Source organism: Arvicanthis niloticus, chromosome 16 (genome assembly GCF_011762505.2).
Source record: "Arvicanthis niloticus isolate mArvNil1 chromosome 16, mArvNil1.pat.X, whole genome shotgun sequence".
NCBI classification, from domain to species: Eukaryota; Metazoa; Chordata; class Mammalia; order Rodentia; family Muridae; genus Arvicanthis; species Arvicanthis niloticus.
The window spans coordinates 46,596,656-46,618,851 of record NC_047673.1 but is presented as its reverse complement, the minus strand read 5'-3'; the positions used below and the strand labels follow the sequence as shown (position 1 = coordinate 46,618,851).

The following is a 22,196-nucleotide window of genomic DNA, read 5'->3' as shown; positions in this document are numbered from 1 at the left end:
TTAACTGCTGAGCTGTATCTCAGACTATTTACTAATGAACTTATTGATAATCATATACACTACTTTGTTGTTGTTGCCATGAGAGGTCCCTTTGTGTGCAAATTTAATACACACATTATGTATGTAATTTAGATTCCTAGAAATAAATTACAAAAATTTAGGTACATATCCATCTTATCATGTCTAAACAGAGCATCTTGTGTCAACTGAGTTAACACTAAATATCATCAGCATTATTAATTTCTCTTTTTTATGAAAATAATCACCTGATTGAATTTGAGAATCACCATTGACCTGTTAAAATGTATTTTATGTATGTCTCATTTGTTACTTATATTGTCTTTCTGCATCAGTTATAATTTAAGATAAATTGTTAATATAATTTAATAAACTCAGGATTAGAAGGAAAAAAACTATTGTATTAACTTTTTTGCTGTTTAGTTTGTTTTCTAAAATTTCATTGTTGTAGAGGAATTTTAATCCAGCAATTTTCTGCTCTGGGAAGGGATCACATTTAAAGACCTTCTAGGTCTATGTGATCTGCATGGAATACAGACATGACTCCTTTAATCCCAGGAGACAGAAGCAAGCAGATCTCTGAGTTCAAGGCCAGCATGATATAGGGCAAGTTTTAGGTAAAGAAAGGCTTAGTTCCATGTGTGATGGTACATGCCTTTAATCTGAGCACTCAGGAGACAGAGGCATGAAGATCTCCTATTCAGTTGAGTCAGTACATTGAAAGGCAGTAAAGTGGAGTGTAGTTATTGGCAGTTCAGTTCCTGGAGTTCGAGGCAGTTTTTATAGTTTTACAGAGACAGCTAGAGAGAACAAGCTAGACACAGGTGAAGACACAATGAGCCAGAGAATGAGAAGAATTTAGAAGATTAAAATATATGGCCAGAGTTAGTTTGAAGCCAAGCAGAGCAATTCAATCAGAAGCTGAGAGAAACCAGTTTGAATCAGTCAACTTGGAAAGAAGTTTCAGCCAGAACAATTGATTTAAACCAGCCAGCCAGAGCTCAGAAATAACTAGAAAGGGTTAGCTTATTCAGCATTAAGCCTCTGAAACAACAACTACATCAGCCAAATAAAAGATACATTTACACCTTGCCCTTTTTTGTTTTTACTATTTCTTTCTGCTAGAAAACTTTCTTAGCTAGACTTTTAGAATAAATTTACTTCTAATAAATTCCTACAGCTTCTTTCATACATAGAATCTCCCATTTCCTTTTCACTTTTGAAGAATATTGTGTTTTCAATGCTAAAGGTATACTTCTTTGCTGATGTTTTACATTTTTTATTTAAGCTAAGTTAATACTTTGCTCATTAAAAAAATTTATCATGGCTAAAGCTCATCTAATATTTAGTGTGCTTGCCATATTGATTTTTGGCATTAATTCTTTTTTCTTCTCATATGTGACTTTTCTGGTGTTTTATATAATAAATGAATTTTGACTAAAGTATAGGTGTAGTTATATTATTTTGTTGTACTCTCAATCTCATTTTAACTTTCTGTTTCAACTGTATTACTCTGACACTGCTCTACCAAACAACAGGAAATGTTGCTACTTGATTACTTCCAATGGCAAGTAAAAAACTCAAGATTTTCTAGCCAATATCATATTGACCTGTGAGTGAATAGTCTTAGTTACTCCCACTGACACCATGAATAGAGTAGCTTTATTACTAAACAGTGATTTGCCCATCTTGAGTTTCAATTAAACTTATCTGATACTACATAAACACAGAGGAAAGATTTGATTTTTGGATGGGGGAATTTAGTTCTATATTGAAATCTTTCATAATGTTTTAGTCTGGGAAGGTAATCACAGGCTGGGGAATTAAATGTTGACCTGACTCCTTTTTTCAGACACTGACTGTACTTACAAAATAGGATAACTCATTGTTTTTCAAGATTGGAAGCCTCAGCTCACATGCTGGGCATGTGGGCTTTAAGATAACCTGAGGCAGTGTCACATTTTGTGTTCTCAGTGTTGTTCACTCTTTGGCTGGACTGTTGAAATTGGTTAAGTTTTTTTTTTTTTTCTTCCTAGGATGCTGCTTTCCAACCTAGACTAGCTAGAGAAAATAAGCTTTGGCTGTGACTTATTTTGTCAGCACCTATTGGTGATTCTGTGTTGGCAGCTTCTTCATTTCTAAGTGTGGGATATGTAAGTCCAAAAAAGGTCAGGAATCATTAATGTTGCATGGTTCTTAGACTTCAGAGTCTATGGAGAGTTTGTCTGCTTCATGCATCTCTGAGTATGTCTTTTAGTTGGTTATATGCATTATGTCCAAAGCTGTTATTTGTATTTAGGTAGAATAGGAAATTTTTTTTGTGACACAATTACCCAGTGGTTAAACTCTTGCTTTCTGATTATTTTAACAATTTCCCAAAAGATTTTAGATCTTTTTTTGCTCAGAAAGGGCTCCCCATGGAGCTATTCTTTTATATAGGAAGTACTTAACTAGAGAACAGTTCAAGCACTTTCTTTATATCATGAATATCACAGACTCATAGGCATTCAGAAATCTGAAGAAATTGCCAGTTAATGGTAGACACTTTTAAGGCACAAAAAATGTATTAAAAGAAAGTATAGGCACATGAAATGGGGAAGTATTAATAGCTATCAGAGTAGGATAAAGTTATAAGGAGTAAATACAGAACAAAGTACTTTTGGAAAATCCCTTGGCAAGAAAGTTTTAAAATAACCATTACAAATTAAATTCATTTTCTGTACATATTATACCACTTGGTAAAAATAGAAACACCTTTAACATTGTGAAGATAAGATAAAAATAAAAGACCTCTATTCCTTATTGAAAAATAATTAGCATGAATAAGAACAGAGTTAATTTTATACCTAAAGCTGACATACATCTAATTTTTTTTTGTATTTAGAAACATGCTACTGTTGATACAAACATTTCAACAACAGCATGTTAGTTTAAGCACAGCATTTTCCTCCTGAGAAAGATGTCATGAATTCTGTCCTTGACATTTTGTTTATCACAGCTAAGAAAATAACTGTAGAACACTTTTGAAACAACAATTCATATATTTTGAAAGACATTTCAAATGTGAAGATGATTAAGTATATTCCTGTAAGTAGCTGTTTTTTTTATTTCCTGAGCCTGTACCTATTTGATATCTAATGACCTACCAAAGTTGAGTAAATTCTAGAGCCTTGATATGTGACCCAGATGTCTTTGAACTGCCTTTGTGAAAGTTGCCAACTTGCTTATTTAGTAATCATTAGTGACTTGTTAAGATGGACTTTTGGAATTTACATTGTCACTGTATTATATACTTAAGACTGTTATTGATTAGATATATTTGAAATATCATATGCTAGCACAAAAGGGGAACAATGGTTTGACCCCAAAGTTTCAAAATTACATCAATAGCTATAAAGCTTGCAAACAAAATGCAAACCTTATTTTAGTAAGATTGAGCATTTAAGTCTGTGCTTACCTTATTGAGTAAAGAACATTTCCATTTTTGAAAATTCTTAGCAGCTTGTTATCCGTGGTAACTTCATGGAAGTTTGCCCCCTTCTCATTAGCAAAGAACAAGTCAGGTTTCCAAATGGAATCTAACATGGATGGGTCAAGGTCTAATGAATCATCAGGGTATTCACTGTATGCAAGACGAGGATCATTCCACTTCTGCCGAAGAAAAATGTTTACTCTGTAATCCTGAGAGAAAGAAACAGAAGAAGTGGGAACAGAGGGATGGAGGGAGGGACGGAGAGAGAGAGAGAGAGAGAGAAGTTTTAAGAAATATATTAATCCCAGCACTTGGGAGGCAGAGGCAGGCGGATTTCTGAGTTCGAGGCCAGCCTGGTCTACAGAGTGAGTTCCAGGACAGCCAAGGCTACACAGAGAAACCCTTTCTAAAAAAACAAAAAAAAAAAAAAACAAAAAAAAAAAAAAAAAAAAAAACAAAAAAAAAACAAAACAAAATAAAAAAAAAAAAGAAAAAAAAAAGAAAAAAAAAAGAAATATAATATACCGATGTCTGTCATTATAGCTTAACCAATTACAAATGGAGCCCCATGGAATATATAAATGATGGGAAAACTACGGACGCAGGACGCAGGAATGTTTTGCTGTTTCAACTATGTCTTTTACGACCCACAGGCCTTCCATGAAAAGGCAACACAGAATGACATTTTATCACACTTTGTTTTTCTCTTCAAATGTTACTTTCCTTGTTTGTCACTAAAATATTAGATAGTGGTCACATATTTGAAGCCAAACGTTTTCTCCATTACACTTATTTTTAGAATCATGTCTTTTAGACATCTAACAATATTAAAAATGCTATTTTTGAACACTTTCTATGATAGAAAATAGCCATGTATTTTTTTATAATTATGATTCACAATTTTAATTTTACTTTTTTAAGACAAGGTCTCACCATGCCATCTTGGTAGGTAGGCCTCGGACTCATTATGTAGACCAGGCTGGGTCAGAACTCATAGAGATTCTGTGTCTGCATCCTGAGTGCTGAGATTAAATGTGTGTGTACCCATATCTGGCATGATGTACTTATTTCATATGTAATGATGTTTAATATTAAACTTTGTTTAATATGATAAGTCCTCTAAAATACTTTATTTAAGAAAAAAACAGATGATTTGTAAGTGCTAAAAGAATAATAATAGCTAACCCCAGCAACTATTTAAGGTGATTTTGATAGTGACATTTTCCAACTATACACTTTAAAAATTATTTTAAAAGAAGAGTCAATGTTTTCCACATAAGTTTAGCTTAGTGAGTGCATGCGTGGTTTCCTGCATGTATGCCTGTGTGTGTGTGTGTGGGGGGGGTTGTCATGCATACAAAGTGTATAAAATATTATACAAGATTTCCTTTTGTTTTTGTCTTTTTGAGCCAGAATCTCAGGTTGGTCTCCCAATTACCATGCAGTCCAGGATGATCCTGAGCTGCTAATCCTTATGTCTTCACCTCTCATGCTAAAGAATTACTGATATACAGGACCACGCCTCATCATGTAGACTTTTTCATCATTAGTTTTCTCCTTATATTTTTAAAAAGGTAAAATATATAAACCACATTAAATGTTAAGTATATGCTTGAAGAAAGTTTCAGTTATCCAGAAACTGTTGGCGATATACAATGAATATAATACCTGTCCATTTTCTTATTTCTTTAATATCCAGTATGGTAAGCAAGTTATACAAAGAGCAAACACTCAGATGTTGTCTTTTAGGCAAAGTAGGGGGGTAGGCAGGGGCACATCCTCATAGAAGTTGGAGGAGGAGAAATGGGATAGGGGGTTCTTGGGTGATGGGGGAATGGGGTAAGGGGATAAAATCTGAAATGTAAATATAATATTTAATAAAAAAGAAAAAAATAAAATAAAATTTTTAAAAAAAGACAAATCAAATCCAGCCTTTGCTTTGAATGCTTAAAACATATGTCCTTCTGGTCAGGATTTGGTGCTAATACTAATCACCTCTAACTTCAACTAAACTTACATACCAGACGTTCCCCCCTCTGCCTACTAGATGTTCCCTACATCTTGCTCTGTCTCTTCTTCTGGTTTTACTTTATCATCTCAAAAAATAATATAAGCACTACTGAATGTATAGCATTTAGCAATATACTATTTTAAAGAATTTTACAAAATTTCTTTTGAACATACTAACCCCATTTTTCCAAGATCCATCCTTCCCCTGCCCTTCACACCAAACTTTGTGTCCTCTTTTTATTATTATTTTTTAAGATGGAAACTGTTTTGTTTAATTTTTTTCCTACCTAGGGATATGAGCAGATACTGATATCTATAGCTTTCACATGCACACATTTTTTACGTTTAAATAATTTATGCACCTATATTGAGTGCATACATACATGTGTATGTATGTATGTATGTGTGGGGTGTGTGTGTGTGTGTGTGTCTGTGTGTCTGTGTGTTTGTGCATGTGTGTGTTTGTATTCTTGTGTACACAGAGGCCAGGAAAGATTATCAGTTGTCTTATCTGTCACTTTTCATCTTTTTCATTTGAGAACCAATGTGGAGGAAGATACCTCTGTCTTTTTTTTTTTTTTTTTTTATTGAACCCATACATTCCAATTCATGCTGTCCATATGTTCTTGGGTGTATTTTCCACTGGTATGTTTCCACCTATCATGAGCTAACTTATACTCTTAAAAACTCCTTCCAGCATCAATCAATTGTAGGTAACTTCTCAGCTACAGATGGGAATTTGAGTGCATATTCCATCTCCATCACATTTGGTCAGCCTTGGGATTACACAGATTTTGTGCATAATGTCAACTTAATTTTCAATATGCATACAGATGTATATATTTTAAGATATTTCTAGCAATCAAATTCTGATGGTAATTAGACAGGGTGTATGATGTGAATGAAAAGTAAAAATTCATAGACATATTGAAAAATAATCCAGAATTTCTGTTTTAAGGGGTCCTAAGCCAAGTTGCTACCAGAGTTTACAAGTAAGCAGAAAATTATTTGTCAAAGAAATAATAAATGTAACTCTCTCCAATATTCATCTAATTTAATTTTCTAGAGCTTTTCAGTTCTGAAGAACTTCACAGTATAAGTCTGTGCATCACAAAGCACAGAACACTAATATTCTATGGTGATATAATTGTTTCTAGCACTTTCTCTGTAATATCCCACATGCTGCCTGCACCATCTGCTTCAGGAGCATCCACAGGGAAGCTGGTCGTCTGGGACCACTGATTCTGAAATAATGGCCTATTGGAAAAGCCTCATTCATTCTTCAGTCACTAAACCCATAGGGAAGAAAGCCATTTTATATGAACTATTTGGAAATTTAAAAAGGTTATTTCAAAACCCCCTCTGAGTTTCTCTTCATTATCCATATGTTTATTCTCTTTGAGAAGGTCAGAATCATTTATAAATTACCAAAAACTGTAAATGAATATAGTTTCATACCAATTCTGACATCAGACAAAAATAAGATGTATTGGTTAGAACATAAAATGTGTTAAATTGAAAGAAATACATTCTTTTTAATCATTCAATAACCTCTTTGTGTGGTTAAGAGTTAGAGTCACAGATCAAGAACACTGTTCCATCCTTACACAGGGATGTCAGAATTGTTGAAAAGGCAAAATTATTTTCATGAACATTCTTACAAAAGTTAGAGGTTTATTTCACTACAATGAGTTTATTCAGTTCAATTCAGTCTTAGTTTTTCAGGGGAACACTGGCACACAGCCAGTGTTTCTAGTAGCTAATGGATATCAGTGAAAAGTAATAGTAACCATTGTTCTTTGGCTGGTAGGTGAAAGGCATTCACTGTGTGCATTACAGTGATCCAAAAGTCCCTATCATTCTCACCATCTACCACACATGTTCACTTTCATCCACTTCCATTCTTCAATTCCATTTTATCTGCACATTATGTGTCTAATTGTTCCCTCTTTTCATTGGCCTTGATAAACAGCCCAAGTACATTCTCATAGCCAATTGTGCCAGTAAACTGGTGGGTAGGATACAAGAACAACTTCCTGCAGTATGCTTCTACCCACTGCTTCATTTTATGTTATACCAAATAGGAAAACAAAGCAAGAATCGTTGTTGAGACATTAGATATAGAAATCCTGCCACTACTAGTATTTTCTGTCAAAGACCCAAATCTGTACCTGGAAGTTTTGCTCACTACAACATAGAGCAAGTTATTATACTTGTTCCTATTATAATACTTAGCTGTATTATATCTTGATGGGAATCATAATTTGCATGTTAAAAATAACATAACCACTAATGCAGTCATTCATTTGCAATAGATATTTAACATTATGTGAGCATGATTTGCTTGTCATTTTAAGGCTCCCATTAAACAATTACCTTTCCTCATCAGAAAAATATAACTCAAATAATAAAAGGCACTTGGCACTTTAAAGAAAGATAGGACCATTACTAAACATATTTCTGAAGACCTTCCAACCAGTACATTTCCTGAAACATTTTTGCAAACTATGATATATGCAATAAGTGTTTAAAATATAGTGTTAGATGAACATAGAGTTAGCTATTAGTGGAATTTGCTACTTTGATAATATTGTGTACACATAACAAGTATTTAGTTCCAGATTACTTTTGTCACTCCAGGAGGGAAATCATTACCCATTGTTCAGTCTTTTGTCTTTACTTTCAACCACTGATAACCAGGACTCTGCTTTCAAACTTGTCTTCATCAATAGTACTAGCCACTTTGGTTCATCCAAATGACAGCATTATTAACTGATGAAATGTAATTTTATTAAACATGAGTCTACCTGCTTTAGAACAGAATCTTCAAATACAATACTGAATAGATAGGAAGAGAATGGACAGCCTTGTCTTGTCTCTGAATTTAGTGGTATTGTTTCAAGTTTCTCCACTTAATTTGATGTTGGCTATTGGCTTGCTGTATATTGCTTTTATTATGTTCAGGTATGATTCTTGAATCCTCGATCTTTCCAAGTTTTTTAACATGAAGGGGTTTTAGATTTTGTCAGAGGCTTTTTCACTATCAAAAGAGATAATCATGGGGTATTTTTTCTTTTGGTTTCTTTATATAGTAGATTATGCTGATGGATTTTCATATATTGATTTATCCCTGCATACCTGGGATGAAGCCTACTTGATTGTTGTGGATGATATTTTTGATATGTTTTTGGATTCAGTTTGTGAGACTTGTATTGAGTATTTTTGTGTTTATTCCTAATCACAATTGGTCTGAAGTTCTCTATTTTTTCTTTTTTTATTGAATTTTTTAATTTTTGTTTTAAATGTTATCCATGTTATCCCCTTTCCTAGTCCCACCCCTCAAAACCCTTTATCCCATACCCCTTCCCCTGCTTCTATGAACGTTTTTCCTCACCCACCCACCCACTACTGCCTCTTTGTCCTCAAATTCACCTACACTGGGACATTGAGCCTTCATAGGACCAAGAGCCTCTTCTCCCATTGAGGCCCAACAAAGCCATCCTCTGCTACATATGTAACTGGAGCCATGAATCCCTCCATGTGTATGCCTTGGTTGGTGGTTTAGTCCCTGGGAGCTCTGGTGGTTCTGGTTGGTTGATATTATTGTTCTTCCTTTGGGGTTGCAAACCTCTTCAGCTCCATCAGTCCTTTCTCTGACTCCTCCATTGGGGACCCCACTGGGGACCCTGTGCTCAGTCCAATGGTTATCTGTGAACATCTGCTTCTGTATTTGTCAGGCTCTGGCAGAGGCTCTCAGGAAACATCTATATCAAGCTCCTGTCAGCAAGCACTTCTTGGCATCCACAACAGTGTCTGCATTTGGTGATTATATATGAGATGGATTGCCATGTGGGACAGTCTCTGGATGGCCTGTCCTCCAGTCTCTGCTCCACACTTTGTCTATGTATTTGATTTCATGAGTATTTTGCTCTACTTTCTAAAAAGGACGGAAGCACCTTCTTCCTTCTTCTTGAGCTTCATGTGATCTGTGAATTTGTATCTTGCGTATTCTGAGCATTTGGGCTAATATCCATTTATCAGTGAAGTATAATATCCATTTATACCATGTGTGTTCTTTTGTGATTGGGTTACTTCACTTAGGATGATATTTTCTAGTTTCATCTATTTGCCTAAGAATTTCATGAACTCATTGTTTTTAATAGCTGAGTGATACTCCATTGTGTAAATGTAATACATTTTCTGTATCCATTCCTCTGTTGAAGAACATCTGGGCTCTTTCCAGCTTCTGGCTATTATATATAAGGCTACTATGAGCATAATGGAGTATGTGTCCTTGTTATATGTTAGAGAATCTTTTGGGGTATATGCCCAGGAGTGATATAGCTGGATCCTCATGTAATGCTATGTCCAATTTTCTGAGGAACCACCAGACTGATTTCCAGAGTAGTTGTAACAGCTTGCAATCCCACCAACAACGGAGGAGTGTTCATCTTTCTCCACATCCTTGCCAGCATCTGCTGTCACCTGAGTTTTTGATCTTAGTCATTCTGACTGGTGTGAGATGGAATCTCAGGGTTGTTTTGATTTGCATTTCCCTGATGTCTAAGGATGTTGAACATTTTTTTAGGTGTTTCTTGACCCTTTGAGTTTCCTCAGTTGAGAATTTTTTTTTTTTTTTACTTTTATTCTTTAGCTCTGTACTCCTTTTTAAAAATAGGGTTATTTGATTCTGTGGAGTTTAATTTCTTGTGTTCTTTGTATATATTGGATATTAGCCCTCTACCAGATATAGGATTGGTAAAGATCTTTTCCCAATCTATTGGTTGCTGTTTTGTCCTATTGACAATGTCCTTTGCCTTACATAAGTTGTATAATTTTATGAGGTCCCATTTGTTGATTCATTATCTCAGAGCATAAGAGCCATTGGTGTTCTATTCTGGAAATTTTCTTCTGTGCCCATGTGTTTGAGGCTCTTCCCCACTTTCTCCCCTATTAGTTTCAGTGTGTCTGGTTTTATATGAAGGTCCTTGATCTACTTGGACTTGAGTTTTGTACAAGGAGGTAAGAATGTGTTGCTTTGCATTCTTCTACATGCTGATCTCCAGTTGAACCAGCACTATTTATTGAAAATGCTCTCTTTTTTATCCACTGAATGGTTTTAGCTCCTTTGTCAAAGACCAAGTGACCATAGGTGTGTGGGTTCATTTCTGAGTCTTCAATTCTATTCCATGAAGTTCTCTATTTTTGTTGAGTCTTTGTATGTTTTAGATATCAGAATAATTTGGCCTTATAGAATGAAATCAGGAAGTATTTCTCTTGTTTCTTTTTTTTTTTGTGAAAAAAAATTGAGGACTGTTGATACTAACTCTTCTTTGAAAGTCTGGTAGAATTCTACACAAAAACTATCTGTTGTTGCTGTTTGCTGTTTGCTTCTGCTTTTGGTTTGTGAGATTTATAATTGCTTCTATTTCTTCAGTGGTTATGGGAATGATTAGTTTACCTGATTTTGATTTAACTTTGGTAAGTGGCATCAGTCTATAAAATCATTTATTTTAGAGTGTAGGCTCTTGAGTGAAGTAACCCAAGACCCAAAGGGACATTCATGGTGTGTACTCACTTATAAGAGGTTTTTTTTTTTTTTTTTTTTTTTTTTTTTTTTTTTTTTTTTTTTTCCCATAAAACACAAAATACCCATCATATATTCCATACACCCAAAGAAATTAAACAAGAAGGAAGACCCAGCAAGGGTGTTGAATCACACTTAGGAGGGGGGACATACAGTCATAGGATGCAGGAGAAGGGAGGGAAGTGAATGGAAATAGGCAGGGTGGAGATAAGGATGCATGTGGGAAGAATAGGGAGAGAGATAGGAGAGGGCCAGGAAATGAATGGAAACCTGCAGCTGCTAGGGGTGGGGTAGTGGGGAGAATATTTAGGAAATCCCAGAGACTTGAGATGGGGGAGGCTCCCAGGATTCAATGTGGATGACCTTAACCAAGACCTTAACCTCGCTAAAAGCGAGGACATGGGACCTGAGAGGCCACCCGCTATAATCAGGCAGGACCCCCAAGAGAGGGATAAGAACAACTGACCCATAAAACTTTCAACCCAAAATTTGTCCTGTCTGAAAAAAAAATCAGGAAAAAAGATGGAGCAGCGACTGAAGGAATGGCCACTCAATAACTGGCCCAACTTGAAACATATCCCATGGGTAAGTATCAATCTCTGAAATTATTAATAATATTCTCTTATGCTTACAGACAGGAGCTTAGCATAACTGTACTCTGAGAAGCTTTATTCAGTAGCTTACTGATACAGATACTCACAGCCAAACATTGGATAAATATTGGGGACTCTTATGGAAGAGTCAAGGGAAGGATTAAAGACCCTGAAGGAGATGAGAACCCCACAGGATGACTAACAGAGTCAACTAACCTGGACCTTTGGGATCTCTCAGAACCTGAGCCACCAAAAAAGACCACAGTGGAATGCAGCCCAAGGCACATATGCAGCAGATGTGTAGCTCAATCTCTGTGGGTTCCCCAGCAACTGGAGTGGAGGCTCTCCCTAAAACTGCAGCCTGACTGTGGTATCCATTACCCAACAAGGCTGCTTTGTCTGGCTTCAGCAGAAAATGCTCTACTAATTTGGTAGAGACATGATGGACCCGATTGGGGAGATAACACTGCGGGGGTGAAGACACATTCTCAGAGAAGGGAATGGGGGATGGAGGATGGGGGATGCTCTCAGTGAGGGGGCACCAGGAGAGGGCAGCACTTGAGATGTAAATAAATAAACTAATGAATTCATTAATAATTTAAAAGAGAACATAATCATGCTAAGATTCAGGATTCTATTTAATCATGTAAATTTTTTCTAGCTTGATCCTTATCATTAACACATTTAATGGTGGCAATGTCTAACAATCAAAGTGTCACTATACATTTCCAGCAATTAGGCTTTATTTAATATATGTAATTTGAGATTAATATTTTATAAGTAACTAGCTAATGGTTTCTTTTGAGTCTATGTAACATAAAAATTTAACAAAGATAATTATGTAAGCCAACATTCTTTACTTCAAAATATTCCACTTTAAAGTTATTTATCTAGGTTTATGGTACTAGATGAGTTTGTAAATTACTTGTAGGCAAAACCCCCAGGCATGAAAACCTGAGTTCTGTCCCTCATACTTACACATTTTTCTTTTTTTCTTAAAGATAGCTTGGCGATACACACTTTTAATTCCAGTGCTTCAGGGAGAGACAGGTAGATCACTGAGGATCACTGACCAACCAGACTACTCTACTCAGCAAAATCCTGGTTTATTAGAGAATTTGATTCTAAAATCAATATGGGCAATATCTAGGAAATGATGTCCAAATGAATCTCTGGCTTTATACATACATACATACATACATACATACATAATACATACATACACACAGTATCTAGATTTTGCTATATACATGCATATTTTCAACGCATAATTTATTATTTTGGTATTCTATTTACACATCAGTGTTTTGGTATACTTTACAACATCAGTGTTTTCTTAATACAGTAGCTTTGTGTTTGATGAAAACTCACAGTTTAGTAAACATGAACAGAAGAAAAGATATTGGCAAACAATTTTTGTTTAAATAAAATTTGAACAAATAAATAAAACATTGTGATGATTATTTTGAATATTTTAAATAGTTTGGACCATCAGCTTCATTTAAAATATATAATATTGTTTACATTTCTAAAGTTGAAGTCTTTTATTGTTCATTGGAATTTTATAGTCAATGAGAGATTATATGGCATACACCATTTACTATGTAGTATTTATTACATGCTGAAGATTCAGAAACATTGCTCCATTTTGCAAAAGTTTTAGGGAGAGTTAAACAGTGTTCAAGACAAAATGAAATTGTTTTCCATTTGTTTTTCTTCTGAGCAATTCTGATAATTCTTTAGAAGCTGTTTATTGATTTGGAGAGTGGCCAAGAAGCTATGTGGAGTCTGCTCAGTGTACCATACAGATGCAATGGAATTAACTTCTTTTTAGAAACCATTATTGAATGTTTCAGGCTTACTTATAAACTTCTTGAGGATAACAGACAAAATTTCTGCTGCTTCTGAGTCAAATGAAGTAAATGCTTAATTTTTTTTACAATTTAATGATACCTAAATGGTATATAAACAACCTAAAACAAAACAAAACAGAACAAAACTACAAGGGAGTTGTAATGATTCTTTAATTATTTTATTTCCTGGGTAGATAATATACTATTAGCATTATTTCATGCATATATATACATATATATGTATATATATAATTTAAAATGTCATTTTCCCTTCCTATTTCTCTCTCAATCCTCCCCCATATTTCCCCCTCTGTATCTCTCAAATTTATGTGTAGTTTATATATAATTATCTGATAGTTGAATTTAATGTGCTATGGTAGGTAAAGATAAGTTACCAAACTGTGGTGTGTTTTTATTTTTCATACTTGTCCCTGGTAATCTCTCTCATCTTTTATTTGAATACAGTGTGAGAATGTTAGTATACTATAATGGGATGTAAATCCTAGGACAGACCTAGCATCAAACTGGTGGTAAAACTGAGAAACATAAGTACCATTATTCCATTTCCAGATTACAGTTTTGTCCTGATCTACGTCTGAATCTACTGATATATTAATTTTTCTCTAAAATTGACTTAGTGTTTGCACTTGATTACTTTCATAATAGAAAAAGTTACTTTAACTTACTAAATTCCCAGAGATTGAGAGCATTAAGTTGCTTTACTAATGTCACATGACAGGCAAGCATTAAACCTGAGATTTTGTCATTTTCCTTCAGGCCAAAGACTATCTCAGTATGCTACAGAATGTACTGCCTTTTGCAAGAGATGTTGTCTCAAAAGCAAGGTGTCCTTTGTGGAAGCAGATTTTTGTCTGTCAGGTACGGTGTCTATCGCACTCACGGATTACCACTGTGTGACCTTTATTGACACCATGTGGAAATGGCCCCACAGCATGTTTTTTCTCACCTACAGAGCATCATTTTTTTGCTCACTTGGAAGCAATATTCTGTTGAGAAAAAAAATTTTTTTAGTTGTGATAACAAAGTGTTCCAGCATTTTTGCTGAGCCGTCTAGAATGATATTTTCTTATAGTCCTTTTGTGACTTCTAAGAAGAACTGATTTTTAAACTATATTAAGTAAACTTATACCTCAGGTTATTTCTTCAGCTTTGAATGAAAGCACTTATTTTTCTCAGATACAAAGGATGATGGCTAATATGTATAAATACTCTAGCATGCTGTATGTAAGTGATGATTTAAAAATAATAACAAAGCAATGGCCAAATCCAAATGTGACAAAATAAAACATTATTTCAACATTTTAAAAAATGTAAACACAAAAAGGTAGGACAACAATATTCTTTGTTAGGAAGCTGAAAAGATGAAATTGAATCAGTGGATTGGGTGTTTATGTGCATTTGACAAGAGGCTCTCTTTATTCATTTGGCTTAGAAGATTGCATTGTTCAGAGCTTTAATAAGCTATTTTGAGAAATAAGATTTGAAGAGATAAGGCAATAAATCTACCTTCAATGGCTGAATTCTCCAGAATGAATGAAGTTTTAGAACACATTCCTTCATGACCAGGATACTAAATGTTGTCAAAGGCAAATAATGTAGCCCTGATAAGTGATGAGAAATAAAAGGCCCATAAAGCATAGAAGATTGCAAAAGAAGATTGCCTACATCAGAATAAAATAGTTACTCAGTTTTTATACTGGATGATACTTCTATACTCATGGCAAAATTTAAGAAGAAAAATATCTCCTTTGTTTTTTTTCTTTTTTAAAATTATGTTTTGTTTATACTTTCTTGTTTTGAGTTGAAAGGAAGGTAGACTAATTCAGACTTATAAATTAGATAATTCAAATCTTATTTCTCAAAAAGTAGCTAATTAAAGCTTTGAACAAAAGATCCTTTTATCGCCAAATGAATTAAGCAAACCCATTGTCAATATGCACACAGACACTGAACCCACGGATTCAATTTTAGCGTATCAGCTTTCTAACAAGGAAAAATGTTATCCTTCCCTTGGTTTGTTGTAAAATTTTATCTTTGTATCAGATAGATAATTGAGTGAATATGAGGGTGTGCAAAAATAGGACCAGGTTATTCATTAGAAATTTAATGATAGGCGAGTGTTTTTATCTAACAAAAAATTTAAAAAATATTTCAAAATATTTTATTAATTCCTCTATCATTTCATACAAGTTTTATTTGTGTTCACCATTCCTCCATCAGGGTTCATTCTGTCAATCCTTTGCCCTTCTCACCCATCTTTGTGCTTTTTCCCACTTCAAGGCCAGTTTGTGCTGCCCAGATATTCTTGGAGTTTGTTTGTTTGTTTTTGCCTTCCGCTAGATGGTCCTAGACTTATCAGGGGCTACATTCTTAGGCAAAAACCACTCTTACTCTCATAGAATACAACAATTGCCAATAACTCCACTGATAGTGGTGGGAATGTGCCCTGACTTCACATCTCCATGCTGGGAATTTCTCTTCTTGGGCTTCCATGAGGCTTGGGCATGCTGTCATGGAAGTTGTATGTTCATATGCTCAGCTGTTCTTCTGAGTCCTGAAGACACTTTTCTAGTATTCATCTACTTTTTCTGGCTCCTGTGCCCTATCTGCTTCCATAAGCTATGGAGTGGTATAGTATATATGTTCCATATACTATTGTAAAGTGGATAAACTTCTAGTTATTTTTATTAACCACAAGAAGCAATTTATTAATGTCAAAATTTGAAACGTTAGCCTAATTTTACTCACTTTAAGATGACAGGATATATGTAAATATATATACATACAGACATACATACTTATGTACATGTATATATATATATATATATATATATATGAAGTAATATGTATTAAGACATAAATCATTATAATAAACTGAAAACAAAGACAAAACTCTATTTTGTTGCAGGTGTGACATGACTAATTAGAAAAAATCTCTATTCTGAAACATAAATCTTCCAGTAAATATAGGTGAATGTAATGTATTTTGAGAGTTTATTTACTAAGTGTTCAAAAGCTTCTAAATAAAACTTTAAAATAGCCCAAAACAAGCATTCATAAGCCAGATACATCTATGGCAGTTTCTTAGCAAAATTTATAACTTATAAACACAAAGAGTTTTTAGCCCAAAGAAGTGTATATAAAGAAGAGAACTGCTAAATAAAATGTTACACTGGTCCCAAGACTGGAAGTCTCACCTGCAGCTAACTACATTGAGGCAGCAACAGAGACCAAGTAATCCAATAGTCAAGATGGAGCCTTCGTCAGTTCAGGCTCTGCAGTGATTCTAAACTTTGGACCTTAGGCTTAGTCCCATACTGTGGATTGACTAACCAAATGCCCTTCCGTTGTCAGTTCCCTGCTGCCTAAATCCTCTAGTGGGCAGGCATCCAACCTTCTTCCTTTCCACTACTGTCTCTCCTGGTCTTCCATGCAGTAATTATAGTAAAGTATCTTCATGTCCATATGCCATGACTAGTTTTCAAGTTTCCAGAGTAGCCCAGTCTCAAGTAATAGGCCCCCTCTCAAGACAACACTAGATTACAGTTCTCTGAGAGAAGAACAACAGAATAGATTTTTTTTCTCTGCTTCTCATCAGATATGTAGAAGGAATTACCATCTCATCAAATTTCTCTACTAGAATCAAAATTTATGAGAACTGGAGGGTCATCTTGTCATTAGTACTGCTCAAGTACTGTCACTGGGACTACCCGATGTCTTTATGTTTATGGCTTTAGGTTCCCCTCCATACAGGAGGTTAAGAGTAGAAACTGCTGTCTTTTTGCCTCTTGTATCACTCCTTACACAATTCTTATCTCTAGCTCTTGAGATTAACAGCTATCCTTGTTACCAAGTCTTCTCATTTCTAGAGTGGCTCAGAAGACGCTGCTAATTCAACTTCTACACTGTTGGCAGCAGTCAGTGGAGAGATGTGTGACCCAGGAAAGTGCTGTGAGTGAGATTTAGTGCTCAGCCAGGAACAGAGCATCTTGCTTAACGCCACCATCCATCACCACCAAGCCTCAGGGAGTATCCTAGAAAAGGAGACTGAAAAAAATTTAAGGGCTGGATTATGGGGGGAGGAGTGTTGTGAAATGCTGTCCTCTGGATGTGACATTGGCATCACAGCAACAGGCAAAGATGGTACATTTGGTCCCCAGGATTCTCCCCATACTAAAGATATATTGGCAGTGGATAATTGCTGAGGGTGGGAGAATAATTATTTATTGAGAATATTACAAATGATAATATTTATGCTCCAGTGAATGTCCTATAGAGATTCATATATAGGTAGCACAAACTATATTTAGTGATCAAAAAACTTAGAAAGTTACTCAAACCAATTCTGTTGCCACTGGAAAAAAAATATAAAGAATGAAATTTGCACAGGATTTTTGAGAATAGTTTTACTATATATTGAAAAAATATGATTCAATAATGAGTGATTAATAGATGAGTGTAATAAAAGCATAAAATATCACAGACTATAAGTGAAATAAAAGTCTTTCTTGCATCAGAATGGGAAATAAATATGAAAGAAGTATGAATGTATCTTTAATTAATGCAGATGTCTATTTGCACACTTGAATACATATAAAGTTTTGAAAATAACATCTGGAATAGATACATCATTATAATGACAAAAGACAAAATATAATTTGGCTTTCATCTTTCATGTATTATTAATTTTTCAAATGAATCAAAAATAATGTTATGTTACCTTTTTCTCAGAATATATCCTGTTTTTACACATCCCATGTACCATTGAACAAAGATAGATTACTTTGTGCTAATTGTACTCATGAACACCATATAAATATATTCTCTGGGGGCTGGGAATGTCTCTAGGTGGTAGAACATTTTCCCAGCATGTGTGAGGCCATGAGTTTGGTTCCAGGACCACAAAAACAATAACTACAATTATCAAATATGTAATTTTGCATATCCAATTTCAAGAAGGACAAATGTTGTTCTCAAGGGAACATAAAAGTGATTCTCTGTGTTGAGAAAAATCATCCCTTCCTGAAATATTCATCGTAGATAAATAAATCTGTATTGTAGATGAATTGTTAAATTTTTATAGGGAGGAAAATTAAGTGAGAAAGTGTGTAAAAGAGGTCTATAGGGAGATATAATGAAAAAAAATAGCACTTATGAACCATCATCCTAGTGAGTAAAAGCAAAGAGGAAATGGAAAATGTATTTATTTTTTTCATGTTTGCTGTCAAGTATTGATTAATAATTTTAATTTCATGCTGCATTGGATAAAGGATAGCAATTATCTTGGTAGCTACTTACAATTGAATATAGAGTCAAATATATTTAGAGGTGAAGTTTTTTTTGCTTGTTGTAGCTATTTTCCTAAATGTTTATTTACAACATTTGATATGCTGTAGTTCAGCAAACAATCATTGAAAAAAGTGAGCAGAAATCACAAGAGTACTGAGTACATAAGCAATGGCAGTAAGATCAGGGGAATGTGAAAAAATGAAACGCAAGGCAAGGCAAAGGAAGACTTCCAACAGAGCATTGGGTTAAGTCTTTATCCTGTTGGCTCACATTGCAGTCTGGGTGGTTTTGCAAAGAGCTCTGGTAGAGTCCAGAAGCAAGGCTTCTTTGTGAGAGCAAAGGTGAGTAATGGGGAGGGTAAACAGATGGGGGGGGGAGGAGGGGGAAAAGAGAGAAGGAGGGAGGGAAAAGGAGGGAGGGAAGGAGAGGGAGAGAGGGAGGGATGGAGGGAGGAAGTGAGGAAGGGGGAGACAGAGTCAGAGAGAGACAGAGACAGAGACAGACAGAGAGACAGAGAAGGGAGAGAGAGAGAAGGGAGAGAGACAGAGAAACAGAGACTGAGACAGAGAAACACAGACAGAGTGATATTGTGAAAAGAAAAAAAAAAGAAAGAATATTTTCTTGTTCATAGATCTGGGGAAAGAAGAGAGTGGCACATTTCCAGGTGTATTTCCTGTCTCAGAGATTAAAAATAATGTTACATTCATCAACTGATAAAGTAAATGAGGTTACAAGTGAAGGTTGCCATGATTTACTTGCAAATACTTGATGTATCTATTTAATATTGCTAGATATATGTTAAGAAGCTCATTTTTGTTGATTGAGTCCTTTAATATTACTTTGTGACAGGATTATCTGTCTTATGATTTAGCTACTCACTGGATGGTTGGCAATATTCCACAAGTAAAATCTAATTTATCAAAAGGATTCTCCAGATTACAGCACTAATGTGCTACTCAACTTAATTTGTATGCTCTCCATCGAGCAAAAGGGTTATGTTTTCAAGTCTCCTTGAAAAGAGTTAAAACAAACTGGTTTTGGGTTTTTTTGTTGTTTTTTGGTTTTGTTTTGTTTTACATTTAATGTAAACCTAGCCTCCAGGGTTCTGTTCAGAGAGGTAGAGAGAGGGAAAAGGAACAGGAGATCCTGTCCAGTACAAACCTCCCATTTTCTATTAGTGTTTTGAGTAACACATATTATTTACCTCCTTTCTATATATACTACATTTTACAAGGTATAGAGATACAGAGCCACATTTTTGTCTCCCTAGCTTGTTTTGAACCCCTTTGTTATAAAGTCAGGCCAACTGACGTTTTTGTAAACAGACTTGTACTGTTAATTCTCAGCCACCGAAAAGTGGCAGCAGGCTGGTCCAACAGTGCTTCCTGGTTAGCGTTGCCTTCTGCATCAGCTAGACTCAGTCAGTAGCTGAGGAGCCATGGAAACTGCTTGCCACATACTTACCACTAACTGATATAAAAGTAACACATTTTGATTGCTGCCAATCCTTTTAGAGAACATCATCTCCAATCTTATTTCCTATTTATTATTTGGAGAGTGAAATGATATTTTGCAGTATATATATATATATATATATATATATATATATATATATATATGTTACCTTCTCTAAGTAAACAGTTTGAGGTGAATCTCATGAACTGTTCATGATGAGAGCCTGCCATTTGATGGGCAACAAAAGGTGTTTGACTGATCTGGTGGCTAATAGTTATATGCCAAGCATGCTTCTAAAGAGACCTGCAAACATCTTCATTGCAAATTCAGAGTAGAGAGAAGTGAATTTAATTGAGTGGCATATACCTTTGCCTTTACACTTAACATTAAAGAATTCATCCGAAACCTTTCAAATATCTAATACTAGGAAATTAACATTTTAATCTACAGATCATAAAGAAGCTCTAGGCAGACAAACGATACTCTAAAGGAACGGAGTCACAGAGATGAGGGTCTGAAATGGCTTCCCTCTCAACACATTTTTCTCTCTGAGCCATCAGCATCTTTTGTCTTTGGCACATTTCTCTTTACCCCTGAAATTTTAAAAAAAGCTTTTATACAATTTGTTTGTTTAACAACACCAAACTGCCACTAAGCAATCATGTATTTTGTAATATTCTTTGCAGGAAATTTATCACTAAAGAAAGATCTTCAGGGTCCCTTTTTGAGAGATGATGGTTAAGGCCTGTCTTGTGGACGAATATATCCAAGTGAGATTTATTCATAAACTTGATGGAGGTCACTAAGGTGTGTAATAATTCCACACACCTATTTTCTGCAACTATTCCCATAAATGAGCCCGTTTATGGTTGATGTTTAGAAATGAGAGTTCAGAGCACATGCATGCTGCCTGTTACTGGTTACTCATGCATGGAATTAAAAGTATTCCAGACCAAAGATATTACTATACTTTGGGGTTGCTTTACTATTATAAAAGTAATGCAGTGAGGTCAAGATGTTAACAGATCCAATGTTAATATTAAAAGTTAATCCATATGTTTTCAGGCTATTCCTAAAAGAAGTGAAATGAGTTATTGAACCTAAATGTAACATAGGATTGCTCTCTGAATGCTATTATAGTACTCATAAAAAGTAAAAATGTCTTTATAGGAACTTATCTCATTGGCAACAGACTCAAAGGACCAAGCAGTAATTTCTGGCAAAGGTTATAAAAGGACAAAGCAAGAGACTTCTCTTAAATTGTACACATTTCCTTCCAATTGTTATGAGAAGTATGTTACAGTGAATTTAATAAGTAATTGCTCTTTAATATTTTAGATTTAACAACTGTTCTTGTTGAAGGGAGTGATATCCCTCACAAGACACCCCAAGACCAAGTTATCAGCACAAAAAATATTTTATTGGCCTCAGAGGGACAAAAGGCTGGGAAAAAGAGAAAAAACCAGGGGATAGAGGAGAAAGGAGAAGGGGAAAGGAACAAGGGACAGGGATATTTGTCTTGGAGGGCATGGACGGGGTAAAGGACTGCCTCTCGATATAGAGAAGCCAGACATGGCCCCTAGGCAAATGTTAGTTTATAAAGGGAAAAGGGGAAACCACATGTTAGGTTGAGTTAGATTGTTTTGAGTGAGCATGTTAATTGAGGCAGAGGAAGTAGAATCTTTGATGGCTAGACTTCAATATTTCAATACTTGGACCTTGGTAGTCAGCCTCAGAATGAGAAAATGGTCAAGTAAGGGAATAGATCTTGATGGCTAGCTTTAGGAATGTATCTATCTAATGGTTTTAAGCAAGGCCTGCTAGGGCCACATTTACCATATCTGAGACTACTATAACTCCTCCATGTATATCACCATAAATACTGTAGAGTCTCTAAT

General features: G+C 35.0%; 1 protein-coding gene across 2 annotated transcripts in view; it reads right to left on the bottom strand.

Annotated features, from left to right (window-relative positions):
- Glra3 (glycine receptor alpha 3) overlaps positions 1–22,196 on the bottom strand; it is a 164,234-nt gene that overhangs the window by 71,833 nt on the left and 70,205 nt on the right. For both annotated transcript variants that reach the window (XM_034520708.2, XM_034520709.2), the window contains exon 4: positions 3,476–3,699. In XM_034520708.2, the coding sequence (XP_034376599.1) occupies positions 3,476–3,699 (224 nt within the window). The remainder of the gene's footprint in view (positions 1–3,475; positions 3,700–22,196) is intronic.